The sequence below is a fragment of the Hippoglossus stenolepis genome, chromosome 9 (genome assembly GCF_022539355.2).
Source record: "Hippoglossus stenolepis isolate QCI-W04-F060 chromosome 9, HSTE1.2, whole genome shotgun sequence".
In the NCBI taxonomy this organism is placed as follows: Eukaryota; Metazoa; Chordata; class Actinopteri; order Pleuronectiformes; family Pleuronectidae; genus Hippoglossus; species Hippoglossus stenolepis.
This window is the reverse complement of record NC_061491.1, coordinates 12,715,232-12,738,915: the sequence shown is the minus strand read 5'-3', so window position 1 is coordinate 12,738,915 and position 23,684 is coordinate 12,715,232. Positions and strand designations below refer to the sequence as shown.

Sequence of the window (23,684 nt, the reverse complement as noted above, 5' to 3'; positions counted from 1 at the left end):
CAGCCATGACTGTCAAGGGACACTTGAGGGAGTGCACTGTTTGTGTGTGTTTACATACATAGGGATCCATACTGTCCCCGCAGAGAATATAAAACACAAATCTGCTCCCGAGACAGTCTCAGGACCAGACAGTCTCCAGATGCTGACAGCTAACTATTATCAAAAAGAAATAAAAATGGTGGGAGAGCCAGAGACGAAGGAGCAGAGAGGGGAGATGCACAGATAGACAGAGGGAAAGTGGAAGAGAGAGAGAGTTAGAGAGAGCCGTACACATTATGGTGGGTATACAGCCTATCTCCGTGAGTCGAGCAGAGGAGAGGAGTCTGACAGGTTCAGCTGTTGAGTTGCAATTTACAACCCGCACGTGGACGCAGCGCAGCGCACACACACACACACACACACACACACACACACACACACACACACACACACACACACACACACACACACACACACACACACACAAATGCACACAAACACTTTTAGGACATTACATAGCTTTAAATTCACCAAAATGATAACCCCTACTTGCCAAATCCTGACCTTAACATAACCCTTACCTTAAAGGTGCTTGTAAGCTTTGCTACTACATCAGCACTAACAGCAGTTAAGTTTAGTTTAGCACCAAACTTCCTTCCTGTACTCGCCAAGGACTGTCTCCAGCAGTGGAAAGCAACAGCATTCAGTAACGGTAACCTTTGTGTTGCTTCTATTTGCCTCTACTGAAACTCTACCGGGGTGGCAAGATGGTGCAGTTGTTGGCACTGTCCCCTTACAACAGCGAGGTTCTTGGTTTAAACCTGATCCTCGTTTCTGCAAGGTCCTTTGGCTTTGTCCCACAGTCCAGGAACTTGCAGCTTAGGTTAATTGGAGACACAAAATTGTTCGTGGTTGTAAATGTGAGATTGAATGGGTGTTTCCCTCTATATGAGCACTGTGATGCACTGGGTGTCCTCGCCCAAAGTCAGCTTGGATTGGCTCTTTTCAATAGAAGAGATACATACTGTAGTATAGTCCCTTTCTGAGAGTGAGTTACCGTGGTGTCAAGCCTGCCCTGAAGAAGAAGCGCTACAAAGAGGGTTTAGTATAATCACCACCTGCTGCCAGGGAGAAACCACAGTTGGCAGCAGAGAAAACTTACAAACAGCCTCTTTAACCAATGACCCCAAAATTATCTTTTTCACAAACAGGTACATGACTTTAGTCCCCGTTTGGACAAGCTGATTTAGAGGTCTCTAGTCGGAAATTAGTCCCCAAAGGTAGCTAATCACACACACACACACACACACACACACACACACACACACACACACACACACACACACACACACACACACACACACACACACACACACACACACACACACACACACACACACACACACACACCTGCATGCATGCAAACCGAACTGCATTTATTGTCAGTCATCACGACCTCTAGTGCAGACAGCTCCCTGTAGTGCAATCTTGTGTAAGTACCTTCATCACACAGCTTGCGCTTAAAGTGATATATGCTCAGCGATTGGACAGCTCAGTCAGTACAGTGAGGATTCTGCCAAACACAGCTTTGAGCGATATACTGTATATATCCATTTTTCCACAATACAAAAGGCTACAGTGAGTAAACGAACCAACATCCCAGCTTTAGGCAGGTTTCTGCTGAACGCTGATTATGTGTTAAAAACTGATGTCACCATTAAAACTGCTACACAACCTGCACGCAACTTTGTGAAGAATTACCTATCCCACTTTCAGTCCATAAGTGGTTCCAACTGTTGAATGTGTTTTCCTTCCAATTGTCTACTTTCAAAAAATTTGTTCAATTTAGCTCTTTCCACTACTTACACAATAACAGCTCACGCTCTGTTCCAATGCCACACATAATTGCCTGCACCCTTGAACACACACACAAAGAGGCATGCTCCAGGTCTGAATGCACACAGACTATAACTCACATGCACACACACACGCACAGACACACACACACACACACACACACACACACACACTCCTGTTTCTTCAAAAGTTGTCCTGTCCAATACTTGCCCTGTGTTTATTCATTGTAATGAGAAGCAGAAAGAGGAGAGCGGATGAGAGGAGTGTGCTGCAGCCAGAATAACAGCCCCAACGCCAACACAAACCCAGCGTCTGACCAACACAGGAAACAATGAATCTAACAACATCAACACACTCTGACAAACAACCGCTTCAGACCTCCCTGCTCCTCCCTTCTGCTCCTCCTTCCCGGTCGTCCAAAAAACACACAACTTCAGAAAACTTCTGAGGGAGCTGGGACTTCTAGTCTAGGAGACGGTGAGAAGTGTGGACCGGACGGAATCTGGTGGATAAGGGCCATTCTACTTTTTACGCTCAGGAAGCTTTCAGCTGGAGCCAGAAGTGTCAGGACAGTGTCACGGGATGCCTAAACAACTTTATTGGATTTGGGCTCTTTTACCCGGGTGCACTGGTTCCAATCTCCCAAAAATGTCGATAAGTATCTTAAGGTGTCAGTTGACGTAGAGTCAACAGAATCACACAGCACACACAAAATATATAATTTCAGGGTTCCTTCCTGCAAAGGAAGAGGCAGAAACAAATGACTCAAATTACAGAGGAGCTCTCCTTCAATAAGTCACAACAAGAATACCCAGACTCCTATAAACTCTGTCTGACCGATTTCAATCTCTCAGTCCCCTCCTGCTCTCAAGCCACTGGGTAAACCCACATCCAGTCATTATACACTTTAATATATCCTGGTCAGCACAGGGCAGGGTTGTTTTCATTTGGCCTAATGATTAAATATTAAATAAGCAATGTTCGTAATTACATGTTAGCAAAGAGATTATTAGAGCGAGTTAGTCCCTGTTTGTGTGTGCGTGATCGCGCACGTCTCTGTGCACACAATTAAAAAGTGGACCGCGGTGACACCTGTTTGCAATTGCGTTCTAATCAATGTCTGGGATGTGAACTCCTTCGCAATCTCTTTTCCTTTTTTTTTTTTTACTTCCTTCCCTTCTCGTCTTTCTTTCTTTCTTTCTTTCTTCTCTGGCTTTTGAGGCAGACAGACAGAGAGCTGAAGTTAGCAAGAAGCTGTCTGCGAGCTGATGGGTCTGCGAGAGTGGGGGGAAAAGGCAGCTATGGAGCAAATTAGCGGCAGAGATGGGAAAATAATGACTGTGGCATTGTGGGTAATTAGCAGGTACTATGGAGAGCTGGGAATATAATGATGTGAGAAAGAGATGGAGAAAAGGGAGAATGAGGTGAAAAACGTGTGTAAGACTAACAGAAGTGGGAGGGGGGGGGCGACTGCACAAGCGCGTGAGTGTGAGAGAAATCTATGTGGAGGTGTGTTATTCAAGTGCACAGTGAGGGGATGTACAGTATGAGGACAGAGACAGAGTGAGAGAGAGAGAGGGAGAGAAAGAGAGAGCAAGAAAGAGAGAGAGAAAGAAAGAGAGAGAGCAAGAGAGAGAGAAACAATGGCGTACATGTCATCCCACGTGCAGATTAGCGTGCTCAGACTGTACACAATAAAATAGCATGACCTTGGCGGGGTCAGCCTGCTCTGACAATATTTGCCGGGGCATTGTTTCAAATCAATAACTCATTAACAAAGTACAAAGGAAGTTGCTGTGGGTTTGTGAGATTCTTTATTAGAAAAGAGCGGCTGCGGGCCAGAAAGGTCATCGCTGTGACATCTCGGCTAGCCTCGCGCTGCCGCCCGGATTGTCAGGTGAAATTACTGCGAGCCCTTAATTGACATAAGGCAAAGGAGAGCAGGCAGGCAGACAAGGCTGTGTTTGTTCCAGTATGACCCTGAGGTGCTGTGTGTGTGTCTGCGTGTGAGTTTGTGTGTGTGTCTACGTCTTTATTCGGGTCAGCCTGTATCCACAGCAGGGTTGTGTGCAGTGATAGAAGAGAGAGAGAGAGAGGGAGAGACAGGGAAGGAGGGAGGGGGCTCAGAAGGAGGGGAGGAGGTGCGAGGGAGGGCAGGATGGATGTGTTTGATGGTTGACCTGACTAGAAGATTGGGAGCAGGGATCTGAGACCAGCTACACTTGTTCTGCCTTGAGCAAACACGCAAACACACAGGTATGCATCCACACACACACCGAAGTTGTGTGCTACACATTCACAGACATTCAGAAATGCTCGCACACACCAGCAAACACACAATCTAACTGACTAACGGCCCTTTAAAACTTTGGAAAGTCAAACACACTCACTCATACACTAAATTCATATTCGTACGCTAAATAAAAACATGCCACACAGCCTGGTGTACTTGTACAGTTGCCTTAAACATGGAAACTAAGCTCATAGAGACAGAAACACTTGTGCACTACTCAAATCGTTTTTTTTCTCGAGCACACTCAACCCCAAATATAAAGATGGCATCACGCCAATTTGTTCTCTGCAGCATGTAGGTCAGCTGCCCTCTGGCCCTGGTCATTGACCGCTCCTCTGACCAAGTTCAGAGGTTAATCAAGTCCCTACCTGTCCTTGGAAATGCTGAGCCTCACCTTCTTGGCACGACCACAGGCCAAAGGTCAAATAAACCCTGTCTGTATAATTGCTTGTGGGCCACAGATTGGGGCAAAGGGGTGAAGGTGACCAAGAGCAAAAGCCCGGTCCCATAGAGAAACACTGTAGAGCTGTGTCAAATACAATTACCGGTGTGTGTGCCTGTGTGTCAATGTCTTAATGTTTATAATCAGGTTTTGCTGTGCGTGTGTGTGTGTGTGTAGGTGTGTGTGTGTGTGTGTGTGTGTGTGTGTGTGTGTGTGTGTGTGTGTGTGTGCAAGTACATTAGTGAATCCTTGGGATGTTCTGTAGTACAGTTAGAACATGGGGATAGAGGACGTCATCTGCTAAGCACAGACAAGGACAAGGATCTCAGCCTGCCCCTGCGGACAGCTGCAGCTGGGAATAATGGGTCCTGGAGAGGCAGGGGCTTAATAATGGATACACAGTCCTTTAGGAAACACACCCTGTACAGTCCACAAGTCAGACAAGTATGAGACACGACAAGACCCCCTGTTTAGCCTCTTAGACGCCAGGAACTTGGAGGGTACGATACTCAGAGGAGTCCTGCATCTGCAATGAAGGCAGAAAAACTAAAGGGATGATATAAAAAAATGTGTCTTGTTTTCTGGATCTGACATTATATCTAACCAGACTAGAGATGAAACGGTGTGATAATTTTGTATCACGATTATCAAGGTTATCAGTATTACAGTGGTGTTGTAATAACTATGCTAAAAAGGTTAAAAACATGAGCTAAATAATACATTTATTAGAAACTAAAATACTGTTGCATCATATAACACCAAATCAAATGTGCAACATTACCACTGAAGAAGGAAGGCTAAATAATATCATGATAATGCCAAAGAAAGCAAATGTGTTTTCCAATGTTCGATTCCCCCTGTCCACAGATTCTCATTTGGACATTCCCCTTCCGGAGATTTCAGAGTTCAGAGCATGTCTGAGAGTAGCTCTGCTAACTTCGGTTAATGCTGGACAGTATCAACCAAATCATGACGTTAATTACGCTAATTAACGATTGAAACGGTACAACTAATCGTCTGGAATTCTACAACGACATAACATGAAACCGGTAATCGTTTCAAACCTGTACCAGACTTAAGGGTAAAAATGATTTACCATAAAAGAATTAAACAACGCCTTCAGGAGTTCCAATATTATTTTCCTCTATTGTGTTGTGATTGTGCCAAATGAGTAATTGCAGAGAAAAGCAGCGAGATGCGATTGTGAAAGCATTCAATGTCCTCCACTCTCACTCATATACGCACATCTCATTCATGAAGTTGCACTGAAGCTGAACATAGAGGGAGGAAAAAGACCAAGGCACTGCCTCAATCGGCTGCTTGAAGCGAGGGCCTCTCAGTCTACACCTCTCGCTGCACATTTGAGAAAAGTACAATGTGAGATGTTAAAAGGAAAAGCATTTAAAAAAAAAAATTAAATAAGGGAGAAAAGTATTCAAGTCATTTATAAAAATAAGTGGTGCTTAAAAAAATAAAAAATAAAAAAAAGGCGAAGCTCTGTTTTTTGTCCCCCTTGCTCTTTTTTTCCCCCCTTCTTCTTTCCAGGGCCTGCTGGCCTAATCCCAGCCAGCCAGCCTTGGGTGAACTCTTTGGAAGCTTCTTAAGCCCATGAATGTGCCTTTTGTTCCTGCCATTCCTCCGCTTGGCTGACAGAAAATAGCTAACTGGATTACTGCTAAAATTCAGAGTAAAGTGAACTCCCAAACTTCTATATGGCAAAGTGCTAAGAAAGTAGCCCCCCCCTCAGCCCCAAAACCCTTCCACTATCCTCATCAGCATCCCTTCGATCAGACGTTCTATCCCTCCATTCCTCCTTGTGTTCTCTCTTTCCTTCCTCAACCGACATCCCCCCTTAAAATGGCCCAGTGTGCGATCTGGAGCTAGAGGAGAGGGATTAGATAAGGTTGAGAGGTTGCACACTATGAACCCAAGGCTAAAAAGTAAGAATCCTAAAAGCAGTTAAGAGCTTATTAATGTGTGTAAGGAAGCGTATTAATCAACTCAACTCTATCAGGGGACTGGTGTGTGTGTGTGTGTCTGTGTGTGTGTGTCGGTGTATGTGTCGAATCTTTGTGGAAAATAAAGTAGTAAAAAAAAGAAGATGTACAATATAATTTTATGAGTCTCAGATGTATAAATACAGAGCAAGACAGGTGTCAATTCAAGCTTAAGGTGTTTTTTTCTTGTATTGGATTTTATTATATCACAACAAGTAGAGCTATATATTTCGGTGTGTTTGTTTCTGAATGGCTGTGTGCAGGTGGTCCGGCAGCTCAGCGGGAGTTAGAGTGAGAGGTGTAGTGAATAAAAAGACTTGGGTACGTGTGTGTGTGTGTGTGTGTGTGTGCGCGCGCACGTCTTGGGTGGGTGCTGTTAAAAAAAGATGAAAACAGCCCAGCTAAAGAGGTTTGATTTGATCCACCACCCACCCCGACTAACAGAGGTGAAAGAGAAAGACACACACACTCACACACACACATACACACACACACAGGCGCATGTCTAAACCTTAGTTCCTTTTCTACCTCCTTGACTCTTTTGTCCCTCAGTGAGGGCACCTTTGGATATCTGCATATGTGTTTATGAGCATGCCTGTGCGTGTGTGCGTGTGTGCGTGTGTGCGTGTGTGTGTGTGTGTGATGGCTTATTCTGGGTCGGACAGAGGCACAACGGTGGAGAGTAACACAGTGCAGGAGGCGGAGTGGATGATCGCGGCGAGGTCATACACACCCAACATCCTTCTGAATTCTGGGTCAAAGGTCAAAATTCAAAGGGCACCAACACAGAGCCAGCCTGATCACTCATTAATCTTTATCCCGAGTCCCCCAATCCCCGCATCTGACGACAAGTGTATTTGGCCGGAAAATCTAAACCTTCTACATGACCCCTGTTTTTCTGGTTAATGAGGATCATTCTTATTTTAATCTGCCGGTATATATATATAAATATATATTCTAAAAGAGAGAAAAGTGACATGGCACTAGGCTGGTGCAGTATTCGTCTCAGTTACGCGTCACAAAGAGTTGTGAAAACCCGAGATTGTTAAACTGAGCAGTATTCAAGATTCAGGTCCATGTTGACATGATTGGATCACACATTTTGTTTCTGCAGATTTGTCAGCTTCACATTGATGCTGAGGAATCTCCCGTTTCACCACATCCCAGAGGTGTTCTACACATCTGGTGACTGGGGAGACAAGTGAAGAACGTTGTCATGTTCATGGAACCAGTTTGAGTTCTTTGTGAAACTGTGCATTATCATACTGGAAGTAGCCACTTAAAGATGGTACATTGTGGCCATGAAAGGATATGCATGGTGAGCAGCAGTGCTAGATGAGCCGTGGCACAGTTGTATAGAGCAGTTATTTGAGTTATTGTGGATTTTCTTTGTGCTCCAGCCAATCTAACCTCTCTCGTCATCACAGAGTCTCTCTCCACAGACCTGCTCACTGGATGTTTCTTTTTTTTTTTTACACCATTCTGAGTGAACACCAAAGACTGTTCAAATATCAGGAGATCAGTAGTTTTATGAAAACCAAAGTCACTATGATCATCTTTTTCTTATGTATGATGTTAAGCATCTGACCTGCATCAGCAGGATTTTATGCACTGCACTGCCGCCATGTGATTGGCTGACTGGATGATTGCATGAATAAGTAGGCGAACAGATGCACTTTATAAATTGCTTGGTAAGTGTATGTATATGGAGACAAAGAGAAATTAATGTGTGATATAGGAATCAGATGTGGAGGGCTTTTTTGCATTCATATAAACACACTCACACACACACACGTGGTTGTACTTCTATCTTAGTGAGGACAATCTTTGGCATAATACATTCCCTACCCCCTTACCCTAACCATCCAGACTAAATGCCTAACCCTCACCCTAACCTTAACCTAATTATAACCCTAAAACCTCGAAACCCTCAAACAGCCAATTGAAAAAGTAAGGATCGCTCAAAATGTCCTCACGTTACAGGGTCTATGCTTAAAATGGTATAAGTACAGGAACACACACACTCACACATACACACACACAAAAGGGACGCATAATCATTATTTAGCAAACTCAAATGCAATAAGCCTTACGTTTTAAATTCTTAAATTTGCTCATGTAAAATGTAGATGCGCTGTTTACCAGTAGGCCTTCCTGTCAGAGAGTGTGAATCGAGTTCATCAGCTGAATGACGGAGGAACAGCGCACATGTACAGCCAGGGGAGGGCTGAGAGAAACACCCTGTGTTGACAGCTCACACACCCACTGTTAGTCCCACAGCAGCACTGACTCCTGTCAGACACCAGACACTGACGTACACTCACGTGCACTGACATTACTTTGACTGAACTTAATTTCCTGCAGACTTACTCTAACCTTAACCAGAACTAATACTTGCTTAACCCTAACCCTTATCCAAACCTTATAACGAGCCTTCACCTTAAAATCTAATGATTTATGTTACGGTGGCTTTCTCTGAGTCACCTAAAAGTGACTGTGTCAACAGATTTTAAGTCCCCACAATATTATTAAAACCTGGGTCACACACACACATGCAGCATTACTGTGATGCTACTGTCAGTATGACACAGTTAATCAATGAGGACACTTTTCTATGACACCCTGCATTAGAGAAAGGTGTAGATCATTATGTTTTTTTTATATATTTTAAGCTCTTACTGAATTAAAGCTTTTAAGATAAAAATGCTGGACCCTATTGGAGCAGTAAATAATGAATTTTCTTGGCAGGGGTGAAAGACGTCAATGAAGAGGACGACATTGTTTTAATTCCTCATCATATTTGTTTTTATGCAAAAGGTTGCTTCCTGTGTTTGACCACAAGGTAAACTGGCTGCGTAGGTGCCTCTAGGTGCGAGTGTGTGAGTGTGTGTGTGGGGGGTGTACGATTAGGGGGTGTACAGGCAGTGTTGCATGATAAGAATTTTGCAGTGTGTTTGCACAGTGTGCGTTAGCGAGATAATAATCCCAGCGGTCAACAAGAGTGAAGGACCAGAGCTGCACTGACCAGCCCACCGTCTGAGAGAGAAAAGAGCGAGAGAGAGAGAAGGAGAGGAAGAGGGAGAGAGGGAGGAAGCCATGTGGTTAACACTTGCTCACTAAGAGGCGACTGGAGCACGGCCAACCTCTTCACACACAGGCTGACCACACAAGAGCCCCTCTTTCTCCCTCAGCCTCCCATCCTCCCTTCATCCCTTGTTGCCCAACATTTCCTTCTCTCGCTTCCTCGGCTATGGCTACATCCCACCCTTCTCCTCCTCCTCCTCCTCCTCCCTGCACCTTCTTCTCTCTTTTGTCTCTTCCAAACTTGCCCAAATCCCTCCCTCCTCTTTTCTCACCTAAGTCTCTACTCCTACCTCCCTTGACCCTAAACTGTCACTCTGTCCGCCCACCCCGTCATGTCTGTTTTTGATGAACATCTATCCCTCTCTCTCTGCTCGCCTTTTCTGCCTCTTCCCCATCTCTCCATCCCTTCCTCCCTCCCTTCACGCTCCGACTTACTCGTACAGGGATCCATTCGGTCTCTGTCTCCTTCTGCGGGTTGCGGTACTTCTCGTAGAATTCTCTCTTCTTTTTGCCCTCTTTATCGTCTTTACGTTCCTTCTTTTCGGCAGGTTCGTCTGAGTGTTCGGAGGCAGAGGGCAGGGGGTTGGACCTGGCTGGCTTCTCCACCTCCAGGTAGTTCTCGTTGGGGTTGAGCACCATCACACCATAGCCGTCCTAAAACAGATGAACAAAAACAAATGTGTATGAGAGACGTAAACTCCTGTATATCACATACTAGACCCACCTTGTATACCCTAATATTTTTTTATATATTCATTAATTTCTAATGACAATGTAATTTCTATTGACTATATATATATATATATATATATATATATATATATATATATATATATAGCACACTGTATTTGTATAGAACTTTGAATAGTGCTTTAAAAAAAAGGTATCAAAATGTCAGAGAAGAGACAATTAGAGGTGTGTGTGTCTGTGTGTGTGTGTGTGTGTGTGTGTATCTGTGTGAGAGAACGATTTGTAAAAACTTTACACAAAGGGAGATTATTCATTTTTTCTACTTTTTAATGCCAGAAATGCTGTGATTTTTTGTTCCTTTTGAAAATAACCCTAAAATGTAAATGTTTCATAAAAGTGTTTCTATATTTTTAGTGAATTGTTCTTAATATTTTTTTACTTGGAGAAAAAGCTTATATAAACTTTGTCAAACCTACTAGGAAAAGTCAATATAACACCACAGGTTAATCTACCTTGAAGCTCCAAAACGTGCTCAGTCTGATAGTGGCCCATGGTGTTAAAGAAGAAGGGGGATAACTGTGAGCAAATAAAACCGTAACAACACTTAAGGACGATTGTGAGATGACTGGGGAGGAGATGCAAATCCTGCCTGATAGAAAGGGCAGAGACAGAGACGGAGGAGAGAGTGTCACTGCAGGGACAAGCCTGAGAAGTAACCGGGGATTGGAATTCAGCGGCAGTGGTTTCAGTCGGTGAGTAGCATTTAGTGACTCCAAAGGCCAATTGTCACTTAAGATCAAACCCGATCGATCCTACCATCGCTCAACAGAAGAGTTGGCCGCAACTGCATATGTATCTGTGTGAAACTTCCACAGACAGAATTAAAGATAAAAAGTCTAACATGTATTTAAAAAATGCTGAGAAAGTTTTCACATGAAAACAAAATTTGTATAAATAATAATAATAATATGTGCACTACTTCAAAATACCAAAAATGAAAGGATGATTTATGAAGAGGGAAAATGTGAGAGAATAGAAACCCAGGTGGTTATAATAAGAATGACAGAAGGGAAGTGTGTTGTGGAGAAAAGGGAAGTTTTTTGTAGCCTTCAGTGACTTCTTCAACTTTGAAGCCATTTTAATTAACTGCGTTTATTGTCCCAAGCACTCTGAAACTAAAGCAGGAAACGGACGGATTCCTGTTCCACTTTAAGTCGAGCTTTTCCCACACAACCACCCAAGCTCATGTGTGCATGCCTGTGCAAGCACACACACACACGCACACATCACGCAGAAGACACACACACTAAGGAGAGGTGAAAGATATCAGCGCTGACAAAAAGACCTTTAGGAGACGTAAGAGGGAGTTAACTGAGGCAGCATAGCTCAGCTCCCACTGCAAATCGCCATCACTCACGCTGTCCTCTCAAGGCAGCACGTCTCCTCTTCCTTAATAAGTGTTAACACAATGTGCTTGTCTTGTGTGCGTACGTGTGTGTGTGTGTGTGTGTCCCTCCTGTGCCCGACGACATCAAACCTGCCATACACCCCTTCCCTTAGCACCTGCCGTGTGTTGACAAGAGCAAAATGACACTTTCACACTTGTTCAGATTATAAAATTAGTCGGATTCTCACTCGCTTCTGAAATTCAGACATGGCTACACTTTCCTTGCTGGATACATTTGCTTATTTATTATATAGAAATTATAAACCTGAGAAAACTAATATAAATGAGGAGAAAATTGAACATGAATGCACTGATTATCACAACATTTAAAGTATGTGTATTCAAAATTAATTGACAATTAAATAAATTAAAATTTACGGCAATTGTAATTCATATTTGGCGAGTGATTTAAGAATTGCATGTCCATGTAATAGTATGTCAACAATTTCTCAGCACATTATGTTTTTGCAGACATGGATTTGTATTAGTTTGTGTGTGTGTGTGTGTGTGTGTGTGTGTGTGTGTGTGTGTGTGTGTGTGTGTGTGTGTGTGTGTGTGTGTGTGTGTGTGTGTGTGTGCACATCAAAAAAGTGAAGTTAGAGCTATTGGCTGAAGATCTGTTAGAGAGACGTAATTCAGCCTTTAGACATCACAGAGACATTTGCCTGCAAAAACAGAAGTTCAGACCCACAAACGCACAATCAGACAGATGGGTTGCCGGATGAGAAAGAAATGGAAGGAGAGATCAGAGGAGGGAGAGGAAGAGAGGGAGACAGAAAAGGGGAGAAAGAGTGAAAAACAGAGAAGAGAGATTATAGATAGATTGTAAAATGATAAGACAGATGGATAAAACGTGGAAGGAGCCACAGAGAGACGTAGTCTAACCAGATCCACACCAGCTTTGTGCCACTGCCCACTGGTGGCAGCCTGATAAAACAACTGACAAGACCAGTTCAGCCTGTGGCAACATTATAAAAGAAATAAAAACCAATTAAAAATATCAATATAATATTCAATTAAAACTTTGAAATAATAAAAAGATGTAAAAAAATTACAGAAGGAAAAGTCCACTGCATTGTAAACATTTACTAAATGAAACGAGAGGAAAAACATGAAAAGACTCCTACTTCGACACCATCACCTCTTTGTGAGCGTTGCTCCTTTCCCCTAATCCGGACTCTCGAGGCCAAAAGTTAACACCGTTCTACGTGTTCGGATGCTAACCCTAAGTGGCCTACAACCCTGTTTCGGCATCGCTGGTCAATAACCCTTCATGGCCTGAAACATACTAATGCTAACCTCAAGGGCCCCGGCTCCTGGCCTTTAGTGTCCTCATGCTAACCTTGAGTGGCCTGTAGCCCACGGCCTTTCCTTCAGAGAGGCCAACACACCTAACCGAGCTAACAGTGCTAACCCTTTCAGCTGTCCAGTCACCCAGAAGGACATTGGTGTATTTAGTCTGGAGGAACAGGGCCGTTGACTTCGCCTCGACGTCGGAAGCAATCATTTACTCGAACACTGAGAGCTCTGTGTCGGTGTCGTGACAACACAGTCACTTCCTCCTCTTATTCTTCACTCCGTCAACCAAACATATAACAATGAGGCTGGTGATGGTCGACCGGGCACAACACAGAGACTGGGAAAATGTCCCTTTACATTTTTATAAACAATTTAACTGTAAATTGAATAATTTTCTTTTCTATTTTTTCTTATAAAATATTTAACTTATTGCAACTTGCTACTGTGCTTTGGATATTGCATAAACAAAGCCGATCTACATGCACACAATGACAAATGTTTTAGACAAAAACCAAACGGCACAATGTTAATGCTTTCCCAGAATCCCACAGAACCAACTTCTCCCACAGAGCTCATCTGTGACGGCTAAATCTCTCAGCCATAGACCCTCAAAGTTCGGTCATTTGGTCTTTGTGTTTCCAGCAAACTTTTAAGTCTCTCCCACACACACACACACACACACACACACACACACACACAGACTGGGTACACCTGCTAAATCTGATCTTTGTGTTGTGATGTGCTGTCAAAGTGTGAATCTTACACAAATGCACACAGCAAACCTTGGGTCACGCTGCTTTTTATACTGCTAAATCTCTCTCACACACATCGCTAACACCGGGTCACTTTGCCTTTGTCCTATACACACACACACTGTGTCTGGAATAAAAGCAGACACACATGGTCCTCTGGTGTTGGGCCCGTCTTGTCTTCCCCGCTGCAGTATGCAGGCTAAGTCTCTTCCCATGCCCTGTGGGTGCCCCTGTGCCACCACCACACTGAGTCCCTGCCCTGGGGCCAGCGGTCAAGAGGGTCGCCCCGACCCCTGTGAGGGGGGGGCACCCCGACCCCCGTCACCCCGCTCTGGACGCTCCTTAGCGCTCCTTTGTCGGCCTGTCCTGCACCAGATAGCACAACAAAGGCTGCCGCTGCTACGGAGACCAGGGCTTGTCTCATCATCGTGATCAAACCCTTCCTCTGACATTCAGGTTTGTGAAGCTCCTCGGTTTCTGCATGGGAAAAAATATATAATACGTAATATGTAATCTGTAATTTAAATATTAAGATATTATGCATTGATGTTTATTATTATAAAACCAGACCATACTGTGGTGTCTTAACAACAATGTCAATACTCTTTGATGACACTGTTGTGCCCTCTTTATGGTCAAATTAGACGCCATTTGTCCACGAGAACTTTGATGGTAATAGATCATTATTTCCCCTTCCAGCATAATTTAAAAAGAAAGTGGACAGTGTGTATTTGTGTTTGTGTGCGTCTGCGTGCGAGTGGCTGCATGAGTGCGAGGGAGAGTAAATAAGATGTCCCTTTAAGACAGCAGCGCCTCTATTTTTCCAGTGGCGTTGTAATGAAATGAAATGTGTCTAATGTGCGGGAGCAGGGAGAGAGGCAGCCGGAGTGAGAGGGTGTTTCATCTGTGCGTGTGGAGCTCAGCGAAGCTTTGATGTGAGAGCTCTCATGTAGTGAGCAGGGCTTTGGGCACAGGGAAAAGGACAGCACTTGACAGGTACAAAGCATGGCTGATAGCGGTCACGGGTGCATGCAGTGAGGAAAGTGGATGGTATGGTCGCATGAATTTGAGGTTGTATGTGTGTCCGTCTGCTGAATAGAAGCATATAAATGCCCTCCTCCACATTACACTTGTACCTTAATGCATTTTTCTGTCCGTGCACATGCATCTTACATCATCAAGAGTCTATAGGTGTCCACTGAAATTGGCTCATGGGCAGCTTACTTTATTCCTTTTCTGTCGGGGGGCAGCTGCGATCGGGGCAAGTGGCGGCGCCCTTTTCTCCACAGCCCTCGCTCCACTTCCTAGTTTCGGCGATACGCGGTTCCTGATTCGCTACTCAGGCTTGAGTGACAAGGAGGAAAGGGTCACCCAGCATAGCATACCCAATGAGGAGGAGGAGGAAGGGAGGGATGTCTGCAGGCTACAGTTGGGTTTGAGATTTGAATGAAGCTCAATGGCTACACCATTGAAAAAGGCCAAGATGGAAATTTAAGCGTCACACTTTGCTCACAATTGAAGTTGCTAAGTGGCTGTTTACAGGAAGACAGACATGACAATAAAGAGGTATGACGGAGCGAGAGGGAAGGTAAATACAGTAATAACAAGTTCACACTCGCTCTCCCTCTCTGTCAGGGCCACCCTGCTCTGTGTGACCTTGTCTGTCTCAGTCTCTACGTGAGCCTTTTTCTTTTTTTTTTGCATGCAGGGCCCCTTTATCCATCCGATCCCCCTCTCTTCTCTCTCTCTCCCTCTTTTTTTCCCCTCCCTGCTCCCTTTCTCCCCGAGGCTGACATACCACACAGATCGCACAGTACTGTCAGATTAAGTCACGGTGCCCCCTTTCTCATTTTAACACAGCACCAGTCTGAGACCCCCCCATACCCACCGAGCACGCAGCTATGGTTCTGTGGGAGCTGAAGGGATGGAAGAGTACTTACTGTACCACAGAGGCTATGAAAAGACATATGTGGATCTTCGGGGTGATTTGAGAGGGGATGAGACGGGACTGTCATCGCCCTGTCAGCACAAAATCAATCATCCTCTTGATAACTGCTGATACCCGAGAGGCCAGACGAGTATTTGGCAGATCTAAATGTTAGTAAGCTTATTTTGCTTTGGAAAAAAGGCAGCAAAAGGTTCAAGTTGGTGAGGAAAACTAACAAGGCTATTATTACGACTTTCTGATGAAATTACATGGCGCAAGTTGCAATGCATACACAACATTTATGGGCTCAACCTGCACTAGTTGGGACCTTGGTTTAAATCCCTGTATGTTAAAGCCATTAATTGAGCAGCCAACACAAATGTTTACACAGGAAAACTAAGACAAACTGGAGCTTCATCTCCCCACCTGCCCTCTGAGTTAATTTTGAACAAATCACCCACTGCAAGAGTGCACATTTAATTAACTTTCTTTAAATCCAACTTTTCACTCCAAGTTCAAAGACTGTAGTCGGCGCTCGCTTCCACTAATGTAGTCCCACACTAATTTGGTCAAAGTAAATAAGACTGTGGTAATGATTATCTTTTTTCTTGATCTTAATGAGCACAAATAGTTTGGGTCAGAAAGAGAAGCCAACCTCTCGCAGCCTCGTCAAATAGTCGTGTGTGTGTGTAATAGGCAACAGAGTTTTTAACCTTGGCATGGATGTCTGGGCTCATTTGGATATTGTTTATATGTGCAGCTGAATATTTATAAATGAGTTCAAAGTGGAGCAGTTGGGTGGAGGAAGTGGAGAGAATAGCACAGCTTCTGATCCCTGATGCCTCAGCTTCTTTTCATGCTCGCATTTACATTTCTTTCTCTCCGTTTCACTTTCTATTTCTCTCTCTTCCTGTCTCGCTCCACCCGACCTGTCTATTTTCAGCACCTTAGTCAAAAGGAGAGACATGAAGACATCCGCGCAAACACTGTTGAGTAACCCACTCATTGCGATGCCAAAGTCAGTTTACGTGGCAATTATTTACCACGCTCAATGTCTGGGTATCTGCGAGTTTGTTCAGCCACTATTTGTGCTCTACTGGTTGATCAAGCATCAGAGTGTCTGGACACACACACACACACACACACACACACACACACACACACACACACACACACACACACACACACACACACACACACACACACACACACGACACTGAAGCACACAGGAGTCGGGAGGCCTGCTTCATCTGCTCGCAGCACGACACACACAGAGGGAGGTGTTGGGCTGGGGGTTGCTAGATTGGGGGTGGATGTAGCATTAATCACCGTCCAGGTGGAAATTGTCAGAGCTATCGATTGTGCAAGTAAATGTTACACAAGTCATTTATCAATTTTTTCCCCCTCCCTGTACAGACTTGTGTGTCATTTGCAAAGACACAACTGTGAATGTAAACTCAACGACACTTTAGATTTCAGAGCTGACCGACTGGATGTGTGGTCGGCTCCGTGGCCACTTAGCAGATTGTTTCTGAATGTTTCATTGTGTTCTATTTTACGACAAGTCACAAAAAAAAGTCAGAAAATGTAATATGAGTCATGTCTCCTCCAACAGTGTTGCTTTGGCAAATTATCAAATCTGTTGCGTAACAAATTAACAATATTTCCAGTGTAGTTTAATATAAGAATACACTAACATGTGTCTGCCACATACACAGATACAGTGAGCAGGAGGAGTCGTCAGCCCACATAGGAAAAGCTATGGGGAAATAAATACAGGAGGCTTATTCTGATGCCGTTAGCATTTTGATTTATATATTCTATATTGTCTCCCCTAAGCATACACATGTATTTTTAATGAGGGCACAGAGAGATATAGATCATGGAATGATAGGTGCCTCCCTGCCCTCCTGCCTAACTATTTAATGTATAAATCAGGGAGAGAGGAGAGGCGAGAGGGGGATTGAGAGCAGCTACAAAAAGAGGGAAGTCAGGAGGAGTGGAGGCATCCCAGGGGCAACCCTGTCCTGAAGGCCACTAATAACTCCACGGAAGGAAGGAAGGAATGAGGGAGACAAAGCCTGCATGTGAGTGACTACAGAAAGGTGATGATCATAATGATGGTGGTTGGAAAGACGTTTCTGGCTGCTTTTCGATATCGGTAAAAATGAGGCATCTGACCTGCAATGACGATGAAATATCCAGCTCTGATTATCAATAATATTCCTAATAACAATGGGACTAAAAAGTGCACGTGCCTGTCAAATTGGGTGAAGTGGAGAAAAAAAACAATACAAACCGTGTGAATTCTTAAAGAGCGCTGTCGATGAATGTTTCCTCTCCGCCATCTGGACAGGTAGTTAGTGCGTTAACACACATGAACACACACACTGTGGGTGCGAGACGCATGGCCATATGTACCGACTGAGCCAAGCGGGGTCAGCGGCAGGACACATCTAAACATTGTAGACACATGTATGCAGGCCTGTGTGTGCATAGACCTACAGGCATGTGCCCATCACGATGGTAAAACAATACACAAACACGTGCGTCAACAAATAAGAAAATTACAGAGCATCTGTTTTTAATCATTCATCATTACAGCTTAATATACTATGTGTATAATAGTTAATAGTTGAGATGCAGCATGTGTAAAATTCACATAGATTTGATAATAATAATGAGATAATAGATCATGAAGACATTTTGTTTTATTCCACACGTCTGCTCAGTTGTGTTGAAAAAAATGTCGGTGGGCCGTTCGGAGTGTCATCTACCAGTAATCGTCATTGTGTGGGTGAATAATGAGACTGTGCTGTTGCGCTCAGGGTATTAATCTTACTGAACATCACAGGACCACTGTGACCTCCATGGGCCAAAGGTCAAAGAGGAATCCCTTCACCCCTGGCCTGTTATTGTGACCTCGTAGGGAGAGCCATGGAGAGAACTGGTGGTCCTGCCAATGTTGCTGACTGTTGCGTTGTGAGGTGTGTGTGTGATATTTCATGGCAAGTGTGACCTTTCATGAGATGAAATTTGCCATCTTACACAGTTTGTGTAAAATATTCATTTCTATCTGCAGCGGTACTGTACACGGTGAGAGTGTAACAGGCTGTACTCATGAAAGTGGTAATAAATCTGAAGGCCATAGTATTAGCACACATAGACACGCATCCACACAGACACACACAAACACACACACTCCAACAGTCCGGGAGTCTGACCTCTCTCTAAGTGGCGCTGCACCACAGGTCCGTGAGTCATGGGAGGTCGCCACAGCCAATCAGGAGCTGTGTTTGAAGTGTGAAGGGTAAACACTATGGCTGCTCTGCCCTGCCATTTACTCTGCTTACTTTCACAGGATGTAACCTAGAAAAGAGGTGGTGGCAGAATATCGTATCTGTCCGTGCACGTGCATGTCTGTGTGTTCCAGCACATTTTCCATAGTGTCATTACCACATGGCTGGGTTTATGCTTCACAGCACACACATGGAGCTACGCATGTATGTTGGAATCCCCTTCATCCTCTCGCCATACGGCCAAGTACACATGGAGAAATCCATGCTGTGGCAACTAAGCAAACCATGCATGGAGCAATAGACATTTTCCTATTAACCCGATGTAGCCTTCAAAAACGGTTGAAAGCAATTAACCATGGAGAGCGGCTGTAAAACACATCCTCTCTCTCCTCGGCTCTCTTTCACACACGCAGCCCCCCCCCCAAAACCCCGCCGCCGCCACAATCCTCACTAGAAGCTCTTTCAAATCTACCACTTTTTTAAGACCACCTGTTGTCTATTATTTTTACATACTGCTTTTCTCATAAATCATAACACTGGGTAATTAATCAAGCTGTCAAAACAGGGACCGGAGGTCACCTGGAGGGGTCGGAGGTGGTCGCAGGGCCGATGGAGGTCAGGGTCACACCGCATTCCTCATTATCAAGTTGGGATGGGAGAGGGGCCAGGCAAACAAAAGCGAAAGCAGATGGGGGGGAGGGAGGGAGGGGGGGAGGTTTGCAGATGAAAAAAAAAAAAGAGGACTAGAGAGACAGAGAGAGAGGGAGAAGGAGAAATTGACAAAGAAAAGTGAAAGAAGCTGTCAGCTGCCCTCAGATGAAGACAGGGGAGGCGATTCTGAGAAGGGAGACATCACATAAAGAGGTGGAGAGGAAAAAAAGGGAGGAGAGGAAAAAAAAGAGAGAGTGGCATGAACAAAAAGAACAAAAGAAATCTACAAGATGTTTCTACTGTATAGAGCTGAAATTGGCTGCGGAGAGGAGAAGGAGAAGAGAAGGATGCGGGATGGTGTGGATTCTTGGATGAGAAAATAGGGAATCAGCTGTGGAAGTATGATTGTTATCTTATTCTCTTTCCTAGCACGTGTGTGTGCGTGTGTGTGTGCGTGTGTGTGTGTGTGTGTGTGTGTGTGTGTGTGTGTGTGAGAGTGTGTGTGATGAGGCAGACTGATATCTCTGTCAGAGGACTGCGTATCGGTGTCTCAGTGGGTTGAGAGCCAGTTCAGAGGACGGACCACGGGCCTAGAGTGGCATGTCACCGACTCCAAAATACACACTGCTGATTAGATCACACAGATTAGATTGACACCTACACACACACACAAAATTAAATTCCCATGGATAAAGAAGCTGTACAAATGTACTGTCTGTTCTCAAGTTATATGATCACCATCATTTCAGTGTTTTTTCTTCTGTCAACCTGGTTTACTCAGGAATATGAAGTATTTCATATGTGGCGAGATGTGTTGACAATCACGTAAAATGAATTATCTCATTATGTTGATGGGTTGACTAGGTTATGTGAAGTTGGGTGCAAAATCAAGCGGATGAAAAATAAACACCGGAGCAGGATGCTCAGGAGGCTGGATGAAAGGACTGTGACAGACGCCTGGAATGACGGAGAAAGGAAAAGATTAAAAAAAGAAAAAAGGGAACAATTTAAAAAGTGCAAATGCCGCGGAACTCCTTGTGCTGTGTTCATGTCCCCCCCCTCCCTCCCCTGCGCAGAGCATGAATTCTCAGGCGTGGCTTGCTCTATCAAAAACATCACTCTTGAATGAGGCGCCGACCATTGCGCAAAATTAGCTGTCACCCTTTCCTCAAAATCTTTGTTAATCTTGTTTCCAGTGTTTGCGGATTTATCAGCACATGCATCAATGTCAGCTCCTTGGTTACTGAGCCGCACTACTTGGGAGAAGATATAATTAAAAATGTTTGGGGCGTGGGGGGGTGGGGGGAGTGGGGGACAGGCGGGGAGGGCTGGCGAGGAGCGGGAGTGCGAGGAAAGACAGAGGTGGGGGTTGTCTGGGAGGAGGAAGGTGAAGTCTTCCTCTCGTCTCCGCAGTTTCCCCCGGGGAGCCGGTGGAAGACGGAGCCAGTGATAACACTCGAGCGGGCTCGGCCGCCCCTCTCTTCCTCTCCTGCTCACTCTCTGGTATCGCCCGGGTCAGCGAGCGCTGCTATCTCTTTAATAATGCAAGTTCCACTGATCTGGCTGTGGTCGGGAAACTGGTGTCACCGTTAACAGCTGCTTGACACAGAGGAAAACAACAACCAAATGCATCTGTCCACCGATATCGCAGCCTTATCAACAATTTGATGCACAACAAACCTACACAGAGGGTTTCACACATGGCTGAGGAGTGTGCATCTACACAACATGCATCATTTTGGAGAGAGCCACCGTGACATATTAAGTGCATCTGAACTTCTGTAAAATCTGTTTTGCATGCTCACTGACTTAAACTAACACACTTTGACATCTGTAGGGGCGGTGATGAATTACACTGTGGCACCACAGCTTGATCCTTGATAAGTTTCCAGCACATCTCTTATTATCATGTGGCTTTTCGAAAACCATTATTCACCCATCCAGCTCGCACATCGAGGGACACGATGTGTTAGAAATTCAACGTTTGAGTCGAGTCCCTGTATCACTGATACGAACGCACACCTGACATGCATACACACACACACACACACACACACACACACACACACACACACACACACACACACACACACACACACACACACACACACACACACACACACACACACACACACACACACACACACACACACACACACACACACACACACACCCCTCAGGGAGATCGGTTGTGATGCGGTTGCGTCCCAGAGAGCCATGCCACAGCACCAGCAGGTTTCAGGCCTGCGTGGACAGAAGTGTGGCCACAGACATGACAGGATGACAGACACATGTTTAAAACATGATGCATAAATGCAAACCCCTGATGAGATGACACCTACCACAGCAGCCCTCAGAAGTTTGGGGTGTCAAAGAATGCAAAAATTGTGCGTCCCTTTGTGTGAAAATCTACCGCAAAAAATTGGAAAATTACCACCAGACACAGTGTGTTTAAATGTTCTGTATTTGTGTGGCAATTTTTCTTGTCTTGACCACTAAAAGCCCTTCACAATACAGTTTTGCCATTCACACACACATTTGTACACATGCAGTGCATCCATGTGCCGCCCTTTCTCTTTCATACACTGCCGGCACAGACGTCAGGGTCCCTTTAAAGTTCACTGTCTTGCCCGAGGACACTCTGGCACGCAGAATGGAGGAGCCAGGGATCAAACTATCAACCCTCTGGTTAGCTGAAGACCGGATCTACCTCCTGGTCCACAGCCGCGTACAGCTGTGTGAATCTACCGTGGCCTACATGGGTGTTCACATCTCAGCATGCACACGGTGAAAGGAAGGGGTTTGCTGACGATACAGGATTTTCAGAGAGGCAAGAGGAATCTAATAGTTTTTCTCTCATTATGGTTTCGGTCGCTGACTGAAATTCACACACGGGTCTGGGAGACAACAGTACGGCTCCACCAATGGCAGAGGCCGTGAGGATGGAGGGTGCACAGTAAAGTTGCCCAAACCTTAACCTCACACCATGTCTGTTACAACGTGTCAGCACTAAGCTCAGAGCTTTTTATCTACGCTCACATATGCTCCTCTTCCCTCCTCCGCAAAATCTTCGTCCACCCTCGTCTTTTTTTCCCTCCATCCAGACCTCTAAGTGCGGCGTGGCAGGTTTGGCTGGGAGGTCGCGTATTCCCCCTCTTCATTAGTGAGAAAATGGACTCTGGTAAACGCTTGTTAAAGCCCTTACCTACACTCCCCCAGTTAATGGGAGTGATCCATTTGTGTCCGTTTCTGCCTGACAAGGCTTTACTGGAAGATTAATAGTGCGGTGTCAGGCCACGGCCACCCTCTGTCCCGTTCTCATTTCCTTTCTTCTGGGACGCACACATGCAATAATGGAGCCCCGTCTTTTGTTGTAACACCGTGATTAGCCAGGGAGGGAAAAAAGCACAGGAATGACAGAAGGAGAGAAAGAAAACAAAAGAAATATAAGAAAAAAAAAAAACTCTTTCCTTCATGACATGGTACAAGTGTAGGTTTTAAGGTTGTGAATTACAGGCACTTGACAAGGGCGAAGTGATATTATTAATTAATCTCCATGCGAGGTGAAGAGAGGTATAATGGATCACTTATGGATATTTCCTGTGTTTTAAAGAATGGCTTTATCTTGGCTTGATCCAGAGAGAGGTGGAATGTATGACAGAAAACGAGAAAAGGAGAGCGAGGGAGAACCATGGGAGAAATAATAGAGACAGAAAAAGAGACAGAAAAGAGAGAGTGAGAGTACGGAGAGGGGAGAAGTCCTTAAAGGGCCACCCAGGGTTTCGTCTATCACCCAGGCCCCCCAGCAATCCCTCTTCCTTTCGGGGATGACACTGTCAAGTGCTGTGTCCCTTCACTGGGTGAACAGGATAATCGCTCTTAATAATTACATGGACATTCCCGGGAAGTCTGTACTGTCCAGGAAGAACAATCTTTCAGATGAGAATCCTGTGGAGTAACAAGCCTG

General features: G+C 44.8%; 1 protein-coding gene across 1 annotated transcript in view; it reads right to left on the bottom strand.

The window, feature by feature from the left end:
- Positions 1 to 23,684, bottom strand: part of fam172a (family with sequence similarity 172 member A) — a 156,251-nt gene that overhangs the window by 82,887 nt on the left and 49,680 nt on the right. Inside the window, exon 7 of the mRNA XM_035166498.2 lies at positions 10,088 to 10,306. Coding sequence (XP_035022389.1) covers positions 10,088 to 10,306 — 219 coding nt within the window. The remainder of the gene's footprint in view (positions 1 to 10,087; positions 10,307 to 23,684) is intronic.